Below are 20261 nucleotides of genomic sequence, written 5' to 3' on the forward strand. Positions count from 1 at the left end.
TGTTTTGAATGTATAATGTAAGCATTTGAGTGTATTCCTCTTTGTTGGATTTTGTGCTTGTGTCCGGATGAGACTTATAGGTGATCTCAAGCTAAGTACATTGATGGTTTGCTCTTGGAATCTACACCTGTTTCCTATTTGAACCAATTCCCCTATGTCTTACTTTTTCTTGGGTGCTTTAATTGTAATTCTAGAACTTTTTACTATCCCATTTTCTTCCTTTTTACTGGCGCTGATATGACCTTAATGTGTTGCAAGCGCTGTAAAACCCTTAAAAACAAACAACAATCACTAGTGGCTCTGAAGGGCTTGGTAATATTGAAAAAATCTTGATAAATCCAATTTGTTTTTGATGATGGCAAACATTCATCCTATCCAGAAAAAGTGAGTGGAGCAGGCACTTATGTTGATAACACCAAGAAATGAACTGAGTAGAAAAGTGCCAGAAGACAATAGAGAATAATAATGTTGCGGTGGAGATCACTTCATTTCTTGTTATTATTTATCATATCCCTATCTTAATGAATTTAATTCTTTGTCCATCAAATTCTTAAGTTGGTTTAACAGAACTTGGTTGGGTTTTTTTTATTTATTTAATGCTATTCCAAATGTTAAAGATGTCATGAACTACAGAATTTTGTATAAATTTAGTTTTCCACCTTGAAATATTTGACGTCTCCTTGTATAAAAGTGACAGGAAAGAATGTAAAAAGGACCGTTCAGTCCTCCATCATCATACAGGATTGAATCATTTTATATAGAAGGAATGAAATTGATGTCACTCAGTTCTATGTTATTGTTTTTAGCCAGCCATTTTTATTAGTTCTCACTAAATTCTATCAACCAGACTATAAACGTTCAGGGTTACCACATAGTTATATCCGACTGGTGAATGGTGTGAGAATGTTAGCTAAACGCACAGCATCAATAGCTGAATGAAATCCCAATGAAACCTTTATTCTTGTACTGTACATGTGTCAACGCATGACGTAATCAGTCGAAAGGTGAAAATTTTGGATTTGCATTTTTTTTTGTTGCATTTTCTGAAAGAATATGTTCCCTGTAATGTTTTGATTGAAAGATTGACGAGCTGAAAGTTTAGTATAGAACTCAAGGCAACATGTTTATTTCTTTGTTATGTAAAATGTGTTTAGTAACAAGAATAAAGTTCCAACAGTAACAGTTTTGGTCTTCCAACAGTAACAGTTTTGGTCTTCCAACAGTAACAGTTTTGGTCTTCCAACAGTAACAGTTTTGGTCTTCCAACAGTAACAGTTTTGGTCTTCCAACAGTAACAGTTTTGGTCTTCCAACAGTAACAGTTTTGGTCTTCCAACAGTAACAGTTTTGGTCTTCCAACAGTAACAGTTTTGGTCTTCCAACAGTAACAGTTTTGGTCTTCCAACAGTAACAGTTTTGGTCTTCCAACAGTAACAGTTTTTTTTTAGTGATTATATCACAGAAGTCTACAGAACTCTGTGGATTATATCAATGTAAGGGACTTAACCAAGTTAATAGTACCATTTGATATATCAGTTGAGTTGCAACCCTTAGTCCATGACACTCCCCAGAGTATTTTAATCTTTATTTGAAGTAAATCGGGTGATTTTTCATGAAGTTATGGTCAGATGTATGGGAAAGGTATCCAGCAACTTTTCTCAAATTTCATACTTTTTCACCTTGACTAGTTGTAAAAAATATTTGGAAGTGAAATTAAGCTTTGATATTTCCCTGAGGATGAACAAAAGGGTTGATTTAATCATTTATGACAAGAACTCATTTTGGATAAAAATTGACCCTCTAACTAAACTTGGCAATATCTCAGTTCAAACCTTTTCACAATCCGACTGATTATGTCATTCACTGTAACATCTATCCATCCATCTATCCATCCATCCATCCATCCATCCATCCATCCATCCATCCATCCATCCATCCATCCATCCATCCATCCATCCATCCATCCATCCATCCATCCATCCATCCATCCATCCATCCATCCACCCATCCATCCATCCATCCATCCATCCATCCATCCATCCATCCATCCATCCATCCATCCATCCATCCATCTATCCATCCATCCATCCATCCATCTCTATCCATCCATCCATCTCTATCCAGCCTCCATCTCCATGGTTCTATGTGATAACAATGACAAGGTATCCAAGCTGTTGGAAAGTCGTCACCTGACCCCTAACCTCAACACCATCATTGCCTGTGATGACGTGACGGATGAAAACAAGACCAAGGCCAAAGACGAAGGCATTGACATTTATACATTTGCCTATGTCCAGGTTGGTACAAAAGGCGAAGGCATTGACATTTATACATTTGCCTATGTCCAGGTTGGTACAAAAGGCGAAGGCATTGACATTTATACATTTGCCTACGTCCAGGTTGGTACAAAAGGCGAAGGCATTGACATTTATACATTTACCTATGTCCAGGTTGGTACAAAAGGCGAAGGCATTGACATTTATACATTTGCCTATGTCCAGGTTGGTACAAAAGGCGAAGGCATTGACATTTATACATTTGCCTACGTCCAGGTTGGTACAAAAGGCGAAGGCATTGACATTTATACATTTGCCTATGTCCAGGTTGGTACAAAAGGCGAAGGCATTGACATTTATACATTTGCCTATGCCCAGGTTGGTACAGGACGGCTCTGTCTATACTCTTCTACTTTGTCCATTTTGGATAGATTCTTTTGAATTCCTTATCCATAGATTGAGATGCCTTGTCCAACCTACAGTGTCTGTTAGACTAGTTGATTTTAGACTTTAAATTTAGTTTAGACTTTGAATTAATTTTATTTAGACTTTGAGTTAATTTTAGAAACGAAACTTGGAAGCAACAAAATCTTGGATCCAATGAAGACATGGAAAATTATTCTTTAATTTTATATAATAAAAAAACAAACTTAACCCTCTCCATACCACCTGCAGCAAAATCGTCAAATTTGCCACGTCACAACATACATTTGTCTTATTCAGATTAATTTTCTACGTCACAAACTTTGAAAAATGATTTTTGTTTAATAATAAAAACATAAAACTGTTTTGCAGAGAGCTCCCTTGAGTTTAAAACATCAATTTTTCTGCTAGTAAAGACTACGATTTTGGGGAAATACTGAAAATGCTTGGTAAGGAAAGAGTTAACTCATGGAAACCGATGGTAAACGAAAACCACAAATTCAATACATTTAAGACTGTCAGTGCCAGTCACTTGGTTGTACTGTGAGTGCCAGCTATTGAATTGGAACCACACTGTTACGAAACGTTGCTCCAATTAACTGATTCCCCACTGGCCTCTATATTGAGAACAACCTATTGAGACTACACACACATATATATTAACGAAAGAATGAAAATGGAAAGGCTTCGTATGGGAACAAAACAGACAATGGACGTTTCGGGTACAAACCCTTTGTCAGCATAACAATACACAAATAAACCACCATTGAGTACAGACGATACAAGTTATTTTTCATTATATTTTATTTGTTTTCCATGTTTATTTGTGTATTGTTGTGCTGACAAAGGGTTTGTACCCGAAACGTCCATTTTCAGTTTTGTTCCCATAAGAAGCTTTTCCATTTTCACTCTTTCGTTAGTATTTTACGATCACCGGCTTCAGGCAGCCCCTACTGTTTTCTACCCATATATATTATATTGTCTCTAATGCTCTCATTGTCTTCCGTTTTCAGGACCTAGGAGAAAAGAACCCAGTAGAACCTACGGTAAGTGAGGCTTCCTTCAGTGTTCTTGGAGAATTCTTGTTTTATTCTAGACTTACCTCCCCTTTGTACTAGAAAATACAGATGTTTAGGGTAATTAGACCTAGAATTCGTGGCAATAATTTGGATTATTCTCTATTGATGCAAAGAGGAAAATGAAAGCACCCCACATAGACAGATCTCAGGATAGATTGTATGCCACAGTTTGGAATATTATTCTCTATTGATACAAAGAGGAAAATGAAAGCACCCCTAGGCATATCCCAGAATAGATTGCATACCACAGTTTGGAATTCCTTCCCACCAATTGAAAAAAGTGGGATGCCAAAGTACTGGTTCCAATCTCATCAGAAGTGTAAAACCAGATTTCTTGGGAACTGGACACATACCTTGTGTAATTGATCTTCAGGTGTCAGAGTGATGGCGTCTTATTTTCTAGTCTAAGTAAAGCTGGTCATCAATAGAGATCATCCATCCTTGCTTTTTTACACCCCGTAATCATAAGAATCTGTTTATACATTCTGCTACTAATTTAGTATTGCCACCTTATGAGTCAATATGTAACCTGTTTCTTCATTACTATTCACCCCTGAGGACTGGAAAATAATGCTGAAAACTTTTATAGCGCTATAACTCTGAGACACCAGACTCTAAGCGCTGAAATTACAAATTACTTTGGCTGAAACATACTCATTCACACACACACACACACACACACACACACACACACACACACACACACACACACGCACAACACAAACTAGACCTATCTTGCTTCTCATATCATCTACTAAAATTCAAACACACTTCCAAGTAGCTTTGAACTGAAAGACAGGAAGGTGGAGCGTCCTGACTTCTCTGCATTATTGTAAAATTGTCTAGCAATGTAAGAGACATTTCACAAAGGGAGGTTCCTGTTAGCTCAGTTGGTAAAGCACTCCAGGGGTGCAGTTCAGACTTTTTGTTCCATCTCCACTGTTACCCAGCTGTAGTAAACGGGGAGCTTGGTCTATTAGATCTGGCAGAGAGTACTTTGCGATAGACTAGAAAAGTGAGTGGAGCAGGCACTTATGTTGGTAACAACAAGATATGAAGTGAGTAGAAAAGTGCCAGAAGACAATAGAGAATAAAATTTTTTTTCGCGGCGGTGGTGGGGTTTGAACCTGCGACCTTATTGGTACGACAACTCCGCCTGGCAGGTGAGAGCGTGGCTCTACCGTGTGAGCTATCCACGAACACAAAAATATTCGTTTCAAACCCAAAGTCATTTCTAGATCCCTCTCTCACCCACTTCTTGAGATCGCCGATTCGTTCACCACCATCGCGAAGTAATTTTGACCAGCAGTTAAGCTTAATAGCCAATATTCTCATCACAAACATATAACATAGAAACGATTGAGACATTGAGTATGCTCCGGTGTATGGGGTGAATTTTTAATTCAGAAAAGTGAGTGGAGCAGGCACTTATGTTGGTAACAACAAGATATGAAGTGAGTAGAAAAGTGCCAGAAGACAATAGAGAATAAAAATTTTTATTCTCTATTGTCTTCTGGCACTTTTCTACTCACTTCATATCTTGTTGTTACCAACATAAGTGCCTGCTCCACTCACTTTTCTGAATTAAAAATTCACCCCATACACCGGAGCATACTCGATGTCTCAATCGTTTCTATGTTATATGTTTGTGATGAGAATATTGGCTATTAAGCTTAACTGCTGGTCAAAATTACTTCGCGATGGTGGTGAACGAATCGGCGATCTCAAGAAGTGGGTGAGAGAGGGATCTAGAAATGACTTTGGGTTTGAAACGAATATTTTTGTGTTCGTGGATAGCTCACACGGTAGAGCCACGCTCTCACCTGCCAGGCGGAGTTGTCGTACCAATAAGGTCGCAGGTTCAAACCCCACCACCGCTGCGAAAAAAAATTTTATTCTCTATTGTCTTCTGGCACTTTTCTACTCACTTCATATCTTTTTGCGATAGACTGGTGTCCTATCCAAAGGCTAGCAAGCAATTGCTATCGTCTGTTTCACGTTATAGAAACTGGGATAAACTCGTATCTCCATGAGTCATATGGCTCTGAATTCTGCTTTCTTTTTTTCTCACAAAGATTGATTTTCCTCCAAATATCACATAGAATTATCTCCCTTTGTCTATTTCAGCCACCCAAAGCAGACGACTTGTATATTGTGTGTTTTACCAGTGGGACTACAGGTTGGTCTCTCTCTCTCTGTCTCCGTCTGTTTGTCTGTCTGTCTGTCTCTCTCTCTCTGTGTCTGTCTGTCTCTTTCTCTCTCTCTCTCTCTCTCTCTCTCTCTCTCTCTCTCTCTCTCTCTCTCTCTCTCTCTCTCTCTCTCTCTCTCTCTCTCTCTCTCTCTCTCTCTCTCTCTCTCTCTCTCTCTCTCTCTCTCTCTCTCTGTCTGTCTGTCTGTCTCTTTCTCTTTCTCTCTCTGTCTGTCTGTTTGTCTCTCTCTCTATCTCTCTCTCTCTCTCTCTCTCTCTCTCTCTCTCTATCTATCTATCTATCTATCTCTCTCTCTATCTCTCTCTCTCTCTCTCTCTCTCTCTCTCTCTCTCTCTCTCTCTCTCTCTCTCTCTCTCTCTCTCTCTCTCTCTCTCTCTCTCTCTGTGTGTCTCTCAGTTATGTGTTATAGTTATAATTTCAGATTAAAAAAGCAAGGCATTTACATACCACAATAACCACTGAGCTAGCCAACTGTAACCCATAATGTATAGGATGAGACATTTTGTTGTGTCTGTTTTCATGTGTGTTTATAATAAATGGCATTTATATAGCGCTTTACCCCGTTGTCACAGGCTCTAAGCGCTTTACAGTGATATAAAATAAAACATATTACAGTCAGACAAGTGTGAAGGAAACGTGATACGAATTCAATTTAACAACAACAAAATATGATAATAATATTGCAACATTATGACGTAAAAAGATACAACTTTAAATGAGATTTGAACGTTGTCAACGTATCCGAGCATGTTTGTATTTGACATATTGTCATTTTTTTTTTTGCGTTGTTTGTTTTGTCAGGAACTCCAAAAGGCGCCATGATGTCCCATGGAAATTTGGTAGCCAATGTGGAGAGTGTTATCAAGTGTTGGGTAAGTCACTCAGTGTCATTGTTACCAGGAAAGTCAGGGCTCTGTAAAGATTAAAAAAAAAACTTGAGCTTTTATATAGCGCAATATCCACTAAACGTACTCAAAGCGTTGTACAAGGGGTTCCTGACCAACAGCAACACGTAACATGTAGAACGAGTCATGACGTCTGCTTGGCGATATTACAATTTTTTTTCTGACAGAGACAATGCTGTTGACGACCAGGTACTAATTTTACACCTTAGTATGGTGAGAGAATGTGAGTAAAGAGCCTTTTCCAAGGACTCAAGCAAGCTCGAACCCAGGACCTTCTGATCCGAAAGCAAGTGTCATGCCACTAGACCACATAGCCGTTTTAAAGATAAAACATGAACTCTGTTGGTTTTCAATGATATCGTGTTGATGACGTCAGAGACGAATGGTTGGCAGCAAATCACAGAGCTACCAGCCCCAGTTTCTCCCAGAATTTTCCTGTTTGGGTTTTTTCCGGGTTTTTTTCTCTTCTTAATTGCCTTGTCCTCCATCAAGGTCGTCTGATTTTGTTTTTATAAAGACCCATAAGGCCCAGGGAGCTTGAGTTTATCCCAGTTTCTATAGTGCGAACTGGACAATAGCAATTGCTTGCTATCCTTTGGATAGGACACTAGTATATCGCAAGGTACTTTCCACCAGATCTAACAGACCCAGCTACCCAATCTCTGCTGGGTGAATAGGGCAGAAAAAAATCTCGACTTTACGTAGCATTGATCTCATTCCTTTGCGTGTGAAGTGAGTGCTTTACCAATTGAGCTATCAGGCCCCCAAGTACTTCAATGTTGGTTATGGCATGTCTTTATTGGATCTCATTACAAGCCTTGTCTGCGCGGGGTCTGCTGAACCCCCCCCCCCCCCCCCCCCATGGTGGGCAGAGAGGTCACAGGCTGCTGTCTTCTATCCCCCAATATCTTTTCCCTTTCTATGTTGCTCTCAGCCAGACGTATCATTTTATTTTTTTTGGGGGTGGGGGGGGGGGGGGGTTGTTTTTTTTTAATTTTTAATTATTAAAAATGTTTAAATATATTTTTTTCTGATCTCTTTCTTTTCCCTCTAAATCATATCTTTGTCATGTACAATTACCAGTTTCCATACATCACCATTCACAACTATCTTCGTACAAACTCTCAGATCTATAGAATTTACCAGAAAAAAATGTGATTCGCGCTGACATATTCCAAGCGTTTCCATGCGTTAAACTTTTGTTTAGAGACAATGATATAATAATGAAATAAACTACTTAACCAAACCATTTTTATTCTCACAGCAACAAACTGGCATTGCATTTGGTCAGGGAGATGTGCACATCTCTTACCTCCCCTTGGCCCATGTCTATGAGAGGATCTGTCAGGTGAGAGTGGAGAAAGGAGGGGGGGGGGGGGGGGGGGGGGGGGGGTTCAATATCTGTTTTCCTTCCTTAAAAATTATTTTTTTAAATTGAGCTTTATATAGCGCAATATCCACTACATGTGCTCAAAGTGCCTTACAAGAGATTGTTGGTCAACAACATTTAACATGTAGGACGGGGCATGACGCCTGTTAGGCGATATTACAATGTTTCGGACAAAGACAACCCTATTAACAGCCAGGTACTCATTTTACACCTGAGTACGGTGAGAGAATGTGAGTAAAGAGCCTTTTCCAAGGACTCAACTATGCGCCGAGTGCGAGGCTCGAACCGTGGACCTTCCAATCCGAAAGCGAGTGTCATACCTCAAGACCACATAGCCGCACAATTTAAACACAATATTCCGTGTCCATTTGACCAGAGTACATTTATTGTGAGTGGGGCTGCCATTGGATTCTTTCAAGGGGACGTCAAAAAACTGCTGGACGATATCCAAGAACTACAACCCTCTGTCTTCCCTTGTGTGCCTCGTCTACTCAACCGCTTACACGACAAGGTATTGCTATTGTTGCTGTTGTTGTTGCTCTTGTTCTTGCCATTGTTGTTGTTGTTGTTGTTGTTGTTGTCGTCGTCGTTGTCAGAATCATTTGTTCATAGATTTGTATTGGTCAATGACCAGAGAAGGCTCTCGTCAAATAACTTCTTGAATGTTGAGTCTTTAAAATCCTTCTGAATAGGATGTAATAGGATAGATTATGATGTAATAGGATAGATTAGGACATAATAGGATAGATTAGGACGTAATAGGATAGATTAGGACGTAATAGGATAGATTAGGACGTAATAGGATAGATTAGGACTAATAGGATAGATTAGGACGTAATAGGATAGATTAGGATGTAATAGGATAGATTAGGACGTAATAGGATAGATTAGGACGTAATAGGATAGATTAGGACGTAATAGGATAGATTAGGACGTAATAGGATAGATTAGGACGTAATAGGATAGATTAGGACATTACAGGACATGATAGGACTGTCACTAACACTGGCACATCATGATAAACAAATCCATATGTCTGTGCTGGGATTCGACCCTGGATCCTTCTAGTCCAAAGTGACATTTTGGGTCTAATTTTTTTGGTTTGGTCTTTTTCTTGTATTTTTTCTTCTCTACTTTGTTTGGCACCGTTTGATTCGAACACAGCCTTTCAGATGGTAATGCCATCCAAAGGCATGTGCTTACAGCACTGAGTCATAGACGTGTCTTGTGTGAATCGTAAACTTTTGTATTGTCATCTGTCCTGTCCAGGTGTTGAGTGGAGTCAATGCGAGCAGAATCAAAAAGTTTCTCTTCAACAAAGCACTCAATAGTAAGAAAAAGGATTTAGAAAGGTAAGACTGCTTCAGTGATTTGATAATGATGGTGGTGGTGGTGATGATGATAATGATGATGATGATGATGATGATGGTGGGGATGATGATGGTGATGATGATGGTGGTGGTGGTGATGATGATGATGGTGATGGTGGTGGTGATGATGATGGTGGTGGTGATGGTGATTATGATAATGATGCTGTGATGTGAATGAACAAGGGTGTGAATGGATGGCACTAAATGTGCTCAAATCGCTTTACAGAGGTCCCTGGCCAATAGCAACACTTTACACGTAGGACGGGATATGACGCCTGCTAGGCGAGATTGCGATTTTGTCAGCCAGATGAGACAATGTGAGGAAATAGCCTTTTCCAAGGACTCACAACTCAAACCCAGGACCTCCCAATCCAAAAGCGAGTGTCATACCACTTGCTTAATATTAAAATTGAGCTTTTATATAGCGCAATATCCACTAAATGTGCTCAAAGCGCTTTACAAGGGGTCCCTGGTCAACAGCAACACTTAACACGTAGGACGGGACATGCCGCCTGTTATGTGATATTACAATTTTTCGGACAAAGACAACGCTGTTAACGGCCAGGTACTCATTTTACACCTGAGTATGATTAGAGAATGTGAGTAAAGAGTCTTTTCCAAGGACCCAACTGCGCCGAGCGAGGCTCGAATCCAGGACCTTCTGATCCAAAAGCGAGTGTCATACCACTTGACCACATAGTCACACGTAATCATAAGACATCCTGCTACTAAAATTGTTATGCCACCTCATAATTCAATATTGTAACCTATTCATTAATATATGCACACTTTCAAGTAGTTTGGAACTGGAAGAGTAGAAGGCATGACGTGATGACTTCTCTGCCTAATTGGGTTTTCCATACAACAGGTTTAATCTTCTGTACAGTTATTATTATAGCCCTAGTCCATTCTTCCTGATGAGGTCTTCACCCATTTTGTTTGTATCATGTCTTTTATGAATGAATGAATGAAAAATAATAATAATACTAATATAATAATAATAATAATAATAATAATAATAATAATAATAATAATAATAATAATAATAATAATAATAATAATAATAATAATAATATATAATATATAATAATAATTATTATAATAATGATTATTATAATAATTATAATAATGATAATAATAATAATAATAATAATAATAATAATGATAATAATGATAATAATGATAATAATGATAATAATAATAATAATAATAATAATAATAATAATAATAATAATAATAATAATAATAATAATAATAATAATAATATTAATAATAATAATACTTTATTGCATCTCAAGAAGGAACTTTTTTTGTACAGACGTGTTATAATTTACACAGTAAGATAAATAGATAATGGAAGTAATGTGAGGTACATATAAATAAGGAGCGGTTTGTAATCATTTGTAACTTGTTGTCATGCCTGCATCCGTATATCTTGTAGTCCTGTAGTAACTGTTTCCTTTGCCTGTCTTTCCCAGGGGTATCATCCGAAACAACACGTTTTGGGACAAGCTGGTTTTCTCCAAGATCCAGAATACCCTGGGTGGTCGAGTGAGATTTATCTCCACCGGGTCAGCTCCATTGTCAGCCGAAGTCCTCACATTCCTCAAGTGTGTTGTCGGCTGTCCAGTAAGATTTCACACATTTCTTTACACAGTTTGATTCATCACTATGCTCAGGAGGATTCATGTTAGGGGCAGCGTGGCTCAGCAGTACTGTCTTTGCTTTGTATCCAAATGGTACTGAGTTCGATCACCTGCCATTGCGCTGTGTGGCCTTGAGCAATTCACATTGCCCTAGCTCAATTTGCAGCTCTGCACTGCGGCTGATGCCTGGGTTATTCCAGTCTTCCCTAGACCCTAAAGACAAATTTCCCCTATGAGATGAATACAGAGAATTTTTAAAATTTATTTTTTATCTTTATTTGAAGGTGGGGAGAACTTTTAATGGGGGGTGGAAACAAGTGGTGAAGGTATTGCACTGTGACCCGATGTTCCTGGGTTTGAGTCCTGATTCTGGTACTTTCCGGTTTATTTTCCTCAGACAAGCTTTTTAACTCAATCCTAGAGATTTTTGTTACTTTTCAAAATTGGAAAAAAATGTATTAGAAACGAGCTTCATAGATGGTTTTCTTCAACTTCCATTAACATGCAAAAGACTTAAAACAGTCGCTTTGATACTACGCCTATTATGTGTCTCATAAAAATGTAACAAATAGGCAGGGGGTAAAAGTAACCCGGTTAAACAAAGGATATAGTCAGTGGTAGGGTTGAGTGAGTTAACCATCAATTTTCTCACTGTGGACAACGTGTGTCCTATCTGTTGATATCAGACGTCTATTTGATGGATTATCTATATAGATGGAATGTCATTGACGTTACAGCCATTTAATGATTAGTTCTCTCCAAATGATATAAATCAGGTTACTGGATGGGATCTTTGACCTCCCATGGAGGGCAGGAGGTCACTTGCTCTCTTCTATCCCCCTATATCTGTTTTCTGAGTTGCTTTCTGTCTTTTTCTTGGAATGGGATGGCTTCGTTTTGTCCTGGCCCTTGCTGGACTCCTTAGCTGAGAGAGAAATAGTCAAAAATGTACAGTATTAGTTATGGGAGATGATTTGTTGGCATGGTGGACAGTGTACAGCTATGGCCACCATGATTCTATGTGTGATTTCAATTCTTATTTCATGACAAAAACTATCCACATTCACCGAGTACCATCTGTACCAGTCGTATTGTGTGTGTGTTTTCCTATTTCAGATAGTGGAAGGCTACGGTCAGACAGAATGTACAGCTGTGGCCACCTTGACCCAATTGGGAGACAGCTCGTCAGGTAATTCTAATCTAATGTTTTAAACTGTAGGAATTTAGCCTTGAATAATCCAGGGACTGGGAATTTCTCAATGAAATGTTTTGACATGTGTGACTTCAAATCTTTTTTCATGACAAAATCTTATCTCTCGTTCTGCCCACATTTACCAAGTGCCAGCTGTCATCTTGGCTCATTTCCATTATCTATTCACACATCAAACTTCAAGCAAGGAGCCAAATACATAGGGCGTACACCAACTTCACTTCCAACAACATTGAATCAAGATCTCAAAAAATATCAAATGCATTTAGAAACAACAACCGAAGAACTGATTTCAACAACACAAGGAAACATCCAACTGCCTCAGCACCTTAACACACATGGTGACATTCTAAAACTAAGAACACTTGCACTAGACAGAGATTTATGGAGGCAAATTACTAACTGGATAATAGAAACAGACTGACACACTCTAAGTGACGCACACATTCACGGCAAGCGTCCATAGAGACTGCGCAGCCATTTTCATTCATTCACACATCAGCTCCTGGGTGGGGTTCCTGATCTTCCATGGTGTGGAGGGAGGTACTTACTATCCCTCTATATCTGTTTTATAACTTGCCTTTTGTCTTTGTCTTGGAATAGGATTACTTGGTTTTGACCTGGCCCTTGCCGATACCCTGGCTGAGAGGGAAACAGTAAAAAAAATCATCTCTCTGTTATGCACTGTATTGTGTTTTGTTTACATATTATATATGATTTGTAAACATTTGAGTTTGTTCCTCTTAGTAGGAACCTGTGCTTGTGTCTGGATGAGACTTTTAGGTGATCTCAAACTAAGTAGATTGATGATGTGCTCTTGGAATCTAAACCTGTTCCCTATTTAAACCAATTCCCCTTTGTTGTACCTTTTCTTGGGCGCTTTAATTGTAATTCTAGAAAAACAATTTTACGATTCCATTTTATTCCTTTTCACTGGCTCTGATATGACCTAAATGTGTTGCAAGCGCCGTAAAACTCTTAGAAACAACAAAAACAAACTCATGAGTGCAGGAAATCTGGCCATCATTATAGCCCACCAATTCCATATTTGTAAACAACAAAAGGCAAAAAAGAGGGCATTTATTGTTTGCCTTTTAAGTATCATAGCATTTCTCTTCATTAACAGATGTCTAGAAAGTTTTGTTAGCAAAGTGCCTAGGGCATGTTGTGGTGTAGCCGTGGTTATCATTGACAGAATATACCATTCTTTCATCTCTTTGTATTAAACGTGTTATTTTTATCGTGCCCAAAAACACAACGAGCTTGCGAGTATGTGTTATTACACTATAAAAATATAATGAGTTTAATAAACACAAATAAATGAAAGAATACGTTTATTCCACCCCTACAAATAAGATTAATGGACATTTTGTAACCAAATTGTATGGTATTAGTACTTCTATTCACCATAATTTGTATCTTTCTCCTTCTGCTTGAATGAAAATTTGACCCAAAACTAAAAAGGTTGGATTTGTATTAATGTGCACCAATCAGCTGTCTTTTACACCTAATTTCACGCCAATGAAATATGCGCAAATATTCTGCAATTGTTGAATAAATTTTTTATCCAACACATTCAAAGCATTCTTCAAAGATTATGTATTTACTTAGAAATGGGGGTGGAATAATATTGGTAATACAACTTTGAATGACATTTTGGATATATTAAAGTTACAAAGAGCATTTAAAAGTTTTTAAGCCTATTAGCTCTAAAATGATATGATATAATGTTTGATATATATATATATATGATGTAATGGGGGGACATGAATCAATCCCAATCTATCAGTGCCATATGACTAACTTGTTCTGGTTTGAATTTGGTCCCATCCTCAGGTCATGTCGGCCCCCCACTGCCTGGTGTCCAAGTCAAACTGGTGGACGTTCCAGACATGAATTACTATGCCAAAGATGACAAGGGAGAGGTGAGTGACCCATCCAGTAGTAAAAGCAGACTAAATTTGTATTATTCGTATTTGAATTAATAATAATAATAATAATAATAATAATAATAATAATAATAACAATAACAATAACAATAATAATAATACTGTATTCATCCATAGGAAATATTTTGTAATCAGTTCATATGGATGTTAGGGTCATTGGCCAGAGGTCTCAAATCAATTGTTGAACCCTGAATTCTTGCCATTGCTATTCTTTCCCTCCTACATCCTACAGTTGATTCTAATGTCAATCTGATCTTCTTATTGATTTCACGCCGATTTGTAATCCTAAAGTATTTTAATTATTTTTTAATTAATAAATATTGAAATTAAAGATAAGGCAAAGCAAGAACTTTTTGTCCTTTTTCCTGGTACTGATCTGGTCGAAAAATGTCACACGTGACTTAAAACTCATCCAAAAATGATGAGAAAAAAAAAAACATCCCAAAAAATCAGTCTTCCTTGACTGGGGATTGAACCTCAGACCTTCTGATTCCTGGTCAGGTGTGCTACCATTACACCACAACCTATGTGTTGTAATGGTAACACGTCTGACTGGTGTCTATATATATATGTGTGTGTTTATTTATGTGATTTTCACAGATTTGCATCAAAGGCAGAAATGTAATCCGTGGTTACCTGAAGAATGAAGAGAAGACAAAGGAGGCATTTGATGATGATGGCTGGTTACACACAGGAGATGTAGGCCAGTGGTTACCGGTAGGTCATGGGATTCTCTACAATGTTCTATTTATATCATTGAGAAATATATCTACACATTTATTATTATCAGACATTTTCACACATTCACCATGCTCTATGAGCTTAAAGCACTTCATCTTCCCCCCCCCCCCCCCCCCAACTTTGATATTTTGTCCTTTTTAAAAATTGTCAAATGTTTTGTGTTAATGTTGGGAGGTGATATATTTATTCCCCATGTAAATCGCCTGTCTGTTGTGTATTGGTAGTTACCCTATATATTTGTTATATGAATGAATGAATGAATGAATTTATATAGCGCCTAGATCCACAATGTGCTCAGAGGCGCTTTACAATGCAAATAAAACACAACAATAAATTAATAATTTAAGCATAAAATCTATCATATTGGAATAGCATTAATCAATTTGTAATTTAATTACCTCCATTGTGCTACAAGATGAAAATTTAGGATATCTATAACATTTAGGCCTAATAGAAATGTTATAATTGACATTTATTCTTTTCTTGGTTGATTTCAGAACGGAGCCCTCAAAATCATTGACAGAAAGAAACACATTTTCAAGCTGGCTCAGGTATTGAGGAAATGTTTTTCATAGGTTGTTCTTCAATATTATAGTCTATGACTGCTTGGGATGTTGGTGATGCTAGGCTGCTAGAAGATGTGGACTGTAACAAGTAATTAACAAAAATTAATATAATGGCTTCAAAAAAGAACAAAATACCAAACACGGAACGTTTCGGGCTCACAACCCTTCTTCAGCAAACAACTTACTTACTTACTTACTTACTTACTTACTTACTTACTTACTTATCCGAACCAGCGACCACCTGAGCTCTAGCCCTTTGGTCTTGTGCCATGACGTAGAAGTTAGATGTCTTTTGTAGTTGTTCCAGGTGACTATAAAGTGTGTTACTGATGCTTGGATTTGGTGGGAGGAATGTGCATCTCAGGTCTTCAAGAGGTTGACATTCAAGCAAGTGGTGTGTTATTGTTTCATTGTCAGCAGACAACAAAAAACAATAGACATAAATACATTACTAAATTCCAGATAGACGACAGAGATATTTTTTAGGTCCTCTCTGTAGATAAATCTTGGAAAGTAAACAAAAAAAGGGCGTTCGATATGGAATTTTGTTGCTGGTTTATTGGGGGGGGGGGGGGGGGGGGGGGGGGTTTGTGTGTGTTTTCAGGGTTTTTGTTTTTGGTTTGTATTTTTCTCTTTTCCATTTTTTCCCCTAATATCATTTTATAGACATATTTTTTGTCCAATTTATGAATAAGTGTCTTTCCACAGTAACTGGATGGGGTCTTTTGACCTATAGTGAGCAGGAGGTCACTTACTGTGTCTTCTATTCCCCGCTTATGTTTTCCAACTTGCTTTCTGTCTTTGTCTTGGAATGAGATTACTTAGTTTTCTCCTGGCCCTGGCAGGAGTCCTTTGCTGGGAGGGAAACTGTCGAATGTATAGTTCTGGTTTTGGGAGATGATATTTTTTTCCTTTTAAATCATCTCTCTGTTATGTTTTGTAATTTTTTAATCTTAACATATAATTTGTAAACATTTGAGTGTATTCCTCTTAGTAGGTGAGACCTTTAGGTGATCTCAATCTAAGTACTTTGATATTGTGCTCTTGGAATCTACATCTGTTTCCTATGTGCGGTTATGTGGTCCAGTGGTATGACACTCGCTTTCGGATCGGAAGGTCCTGGGTTCGAGCCTCGCGCTCGGTGCATAGTTGAGTCCTTGGAAAAGGCTCTTTACTCACATTCTCTCACCGTACTCAGGTGTAAAATGAGTACCTGGCCGTTAACAGTGTTGTCTTTGTCAGAAAAATTGTAATATCGCCTAACAAGCGTTATGTCCTGTCCTACATGTTGCTGTTGATCAGGGACCCCTAGTAAAGCGCTTTGAGCACATTTAGTGGATATTGCGCTATATAAAAGCTCATTTAAAAAACAAATTTATTTTTTTATTTGAATCAATTCCCCTTTGTCTTACCTTTTCTTGGTGAATCAAAAGGACTAAAATGCGTGAAGTTTATAATTCTAGAACGTTTTACTATCCCATTTTCATCCTTTTTACTGGCACTGATATGACCCCAATGTGTTGCAAGCGCCGTAAAACACTTATAAACAAACAAACATTTCCAGAGTAAGACGGTTAACTGATCAATGGTGGCCTGTCTGAAAAATGTGTAGAAATTCAATTATTGATTATGACTTGGAAGGAAAAGAACAGATTTTATAAAAGGGATGATGCTGTGTCTTTGGTCTAAGGTTTATTTGTTTTTTATGGTTTTTATCGGATAGATAGTGCGGATATGTGGTCTAGTGGTATGACACTCTCTTTCGGATCGGAAGGTGCTGGGTTCGAGCCTCGTGCTCGGCACATAGTTGAGTCCTTGGAAAAGACTCTTTACTCACATTCTCTCAACGTACTCAGATGTAAAATGAGTACCAGGCCGTTAACAGCATTGTCTTTGTCAGAAAAATTGTAATATCGCCTAACAGGCGTCAAGTCCCGTCGTACATGTTAACTGTTGCTGTTGACCAGGGACCCCTTGTAAAGCGCTTTGAGCACATTTAGTGGATATTGCGCTATATGAAAGCTCAATTTTAATTTTGATTTTGAATGTTTTTCCTTTGACCCACAGGGAGAATACATCGCCCCAGAGAAAATCGAAAACGTTTTGGTCCAGTCTGAGTATCTGGCCCAAGTCTTTGTCCATGGAAACAGCTTAGAGGTAACCCTGGGGTTTCTATCGAGTTTATCTGTACAATCAGATTGTGGTAAATTTTGGCATCAGATTACCCCAATGTGGCTTGCTGCACTACTGTCAAATTAAGAAATTAAGGAGCAGGCACCGGTGTAAGATGAAGAACTGAACAAGTGTGTATGAAAGGTGCCAGACAAAGCAAGAAAAAAAAAACAGCCCAAAAAATCAGTCTACCTCAACTGGGGATCGAACCTCAGACCTTCTGATTACTGTTTAGATGTGCTACCATTTTTCATACACACTTGTTTAGATCTTTGTCTTACACAACTGACTGGTACGTGGAGCTCCAAAACATGATCGATGAATGAATATATACATACAAATATTTCAATATGTAAATGCTTTAAAAAGTACAAAATGGGGGATGGGGAGGTGAATTGAGACCAAAATTCGATTTTTTCCTTTAGATTTGTAATTTTTAGCCACATATTTTTTGGGAGAAAAGTAGTGAAATGATAATATTTCAGTTTTGGTGAGAAATGGAAGGAGGATGACCACGTGGAATAGACTTGATCTCCATTATAAAATATGTCAACTGGTCATTCTTATAGACAAGAATAGAAACCTTGTATTGTCAACTGGTCATTCTTATAGACAAGAATAAAAAACCTTGTATTGTCAACTGGTCATTCGTATAGACAAGAATAGAAACCTTGTATTGTCAACTGGTCATTCTTATAGACAAGAATAGAAACCTTGTATTGTCAACTGGTCATTCTTATAGACAAGAATAGAAACCTTGTATTGTCAACTGGTCATTCTTATAGACAAGAATAGAAACCTTGTATTGTCAACTGGTCATTCTTATAGACAAGAATAGAAACCTTGTATTGTCAACTGGTCATTCTTATAGACAAGAATAGAAACCTTGTATTGTGGCGGGATGCAGATTTTCTGTTTAAAATTGGGTTTTGATAAATACACAGTATACAGATTTTCTGTTTAAAATTGGGTTTTGATAAATACACAGTATACAGATTTTCTGTTTAAAATTGGGTTTTGATAAATACACAGTATACAGATTTTGTTTAAAATTGGGTTTTGATAAATACACAGTATACAGATTTTGTTTAAAATTGGGTTTTGATAAATACACAGTATACAGATTTTCTGTTTAAAATTGGGTTTTGATAAATACACAGTATACAGATTTTCTGTTTAAAATTGGGTTTTGATAAATACACAGTATACAGATTTTCTGTTTAAAATTGGGTTTTGATAAATACACAGTATACAGATTTTCTGTTTAAAATTGGGTTTTGATAAATACACAGTATACAGATTTTCTGTTTAAAATTGGGTTTTGATAAATACACAGTATACAGATTTTCTGTTTAAAATTGGGTTTTGATAAATACACAGTATACAGATTTTCTGTTTAAAATTGGGTTTTGATAAATACACAGTATACAGATTTTCTGTTTAAAATTGGGTTTTGATAAATACACAGTATACAGATTTTCTGTTTAAAATTGGGTTTTGATAAATACACAGTATACAGATTTTCTGTTTAAAATTGGGTTTTGATAAATACACAGAATACAGATTTTCTGTTTTAGAATGAATTTTTGTTTCAAATTTGGTTTTGACAAACACACAGACATACAGACATACAAACACACAGACATACAGTATACAGATTTATTTTGTTAGTTGCTTGTGACAGACCTGATTCATAAGACAATTCTTTCCCAAATGCCTTTTGGTAATGGAGTGAAAACAATTCCTTCTGAGGGGGCAGCGTGGCTCAGCGGTACGGTCTTTGCTTCGTACCCGAAAGGTCCCGAGTTCGATCACCCGCCGCTGCGCTGTGTGGCCTTGAGCTAGTCACATCGCCCTAGCTCACTTTGCGACGGTGCTCTGCAGCTGACACCTGGGTGATTCCAGTCTTCCCTTGGAATAGACAATAGAGACAAATTTCCCCTTGGGGATGATTAAAGGGAATTTTATTTTTATTTTGTATTTTTTTTCACCTTCATTCAATTGTTATAACATTTATTGTCATAATCCATTTTGTTGATCTGTTTCAGTCCTGGCTTGTGGCTGTGGTGGTGCCAGACCCTGAAACCCTTCCAAGCTTGGCCTTGAAATTGGGAGTGTCTGGAAGTCTAGAGGAACTGGCTGCCGATCCGGTAAGTTTTTGGTGGAAAAAGAAAAAAAAATTGAGCTTTTATTTAGCGCAATATCCACTAAAGCACTTTACAAAGGGTCCCTGATCAACAGCAACACGTAACATATAGAACGAGACATGATGCCTGTTCGGCGATATTACATTTTTTCAGACATGGACAACGCTGTTAAAGGCCA

At 37.7% G+C, this 20261-nt stretch overlaps 1 protein-coding gene across 6 annotated transcripts in view; it reads left to right on the forward strand.

The window, feature by feature from the left end:
- Positions 1 to 20261, forward strand: part of LOC144976338 (long-chain-fatty-acid--CoA ligase 1-like) — a 59056-nt gene that overhangs the window by 31902 nt on the left and 6893 nt on the right. For all 6 annotated transcript variants that reach the window (XR_013646094.1, XR_013646092.1, XR_013646093.1 and 3 more), the window contains exons 7-20: positions 2124 to 2296; positions 3712 to 3744; positions 5905 to 5956; positions 6789 to 6859; positions 8157 to 8240; positions 8659 to 8793; positions 9552 to 9634; positions 11131 to 11281; positions 12415 to 12487; positions 14345 to 14433; positions 15058 to 15174; positions 15696 to 15749; positions 17832 to 17921; positions 19985 to 20086. Coding sequence is in view for 3 of the 6 variants with exons in the window: in XM_078920569.1 (XP_078776695.1) it covers positions 2124 to 2296; positions 3712 to 3744; positions 5905 to 5956; positions 6789 to 6859; positions 8157 to 8240; positions 8659 to 8793; positions 9552 to 9634; positions 11131 to 11281; positions 12415 to 12487; positions 14345 to 14433; positions 15058 to 15174; positions 15696 to 15749; positions 17832 to 17921; positions 19985 to 20086 (1307 nt within the window). In the remaining 3 variants the exon portion in view is untranslated. The remainder of the gene's footprint in view (positions 1 to 2123; positions 2297 to 3711; positions 3745 to 5904; positions 5957 to 6788; positions 6860 to 8156; positions 8241 to 8658; positions 8794 to 9551; positions 9635 to 11130; positions 11282 to 12414; positions 12488 to 14344; positions 14434 to 15057; positions 15175 to 15695; positions 15750 to 17831; positions 17922 to 19984; positions 20087 to 20261) is intronic.

This window comes from Berghia stephanieae, chromosome 7 (genome assembly GCF_034508935.2).
Source record: "Berghia stephanieae isolate SIO BIC M18660-M18661 chromosome 7, UCSD_Bste_1.3, whole genome shotgun sequence".
Lineage (NCBI taxonomy): Eukaryota > Metazoa > Mollusca > Gastropoda > Nudibranchia > Aeolidiidae > Berghia > Berghia stephanieae.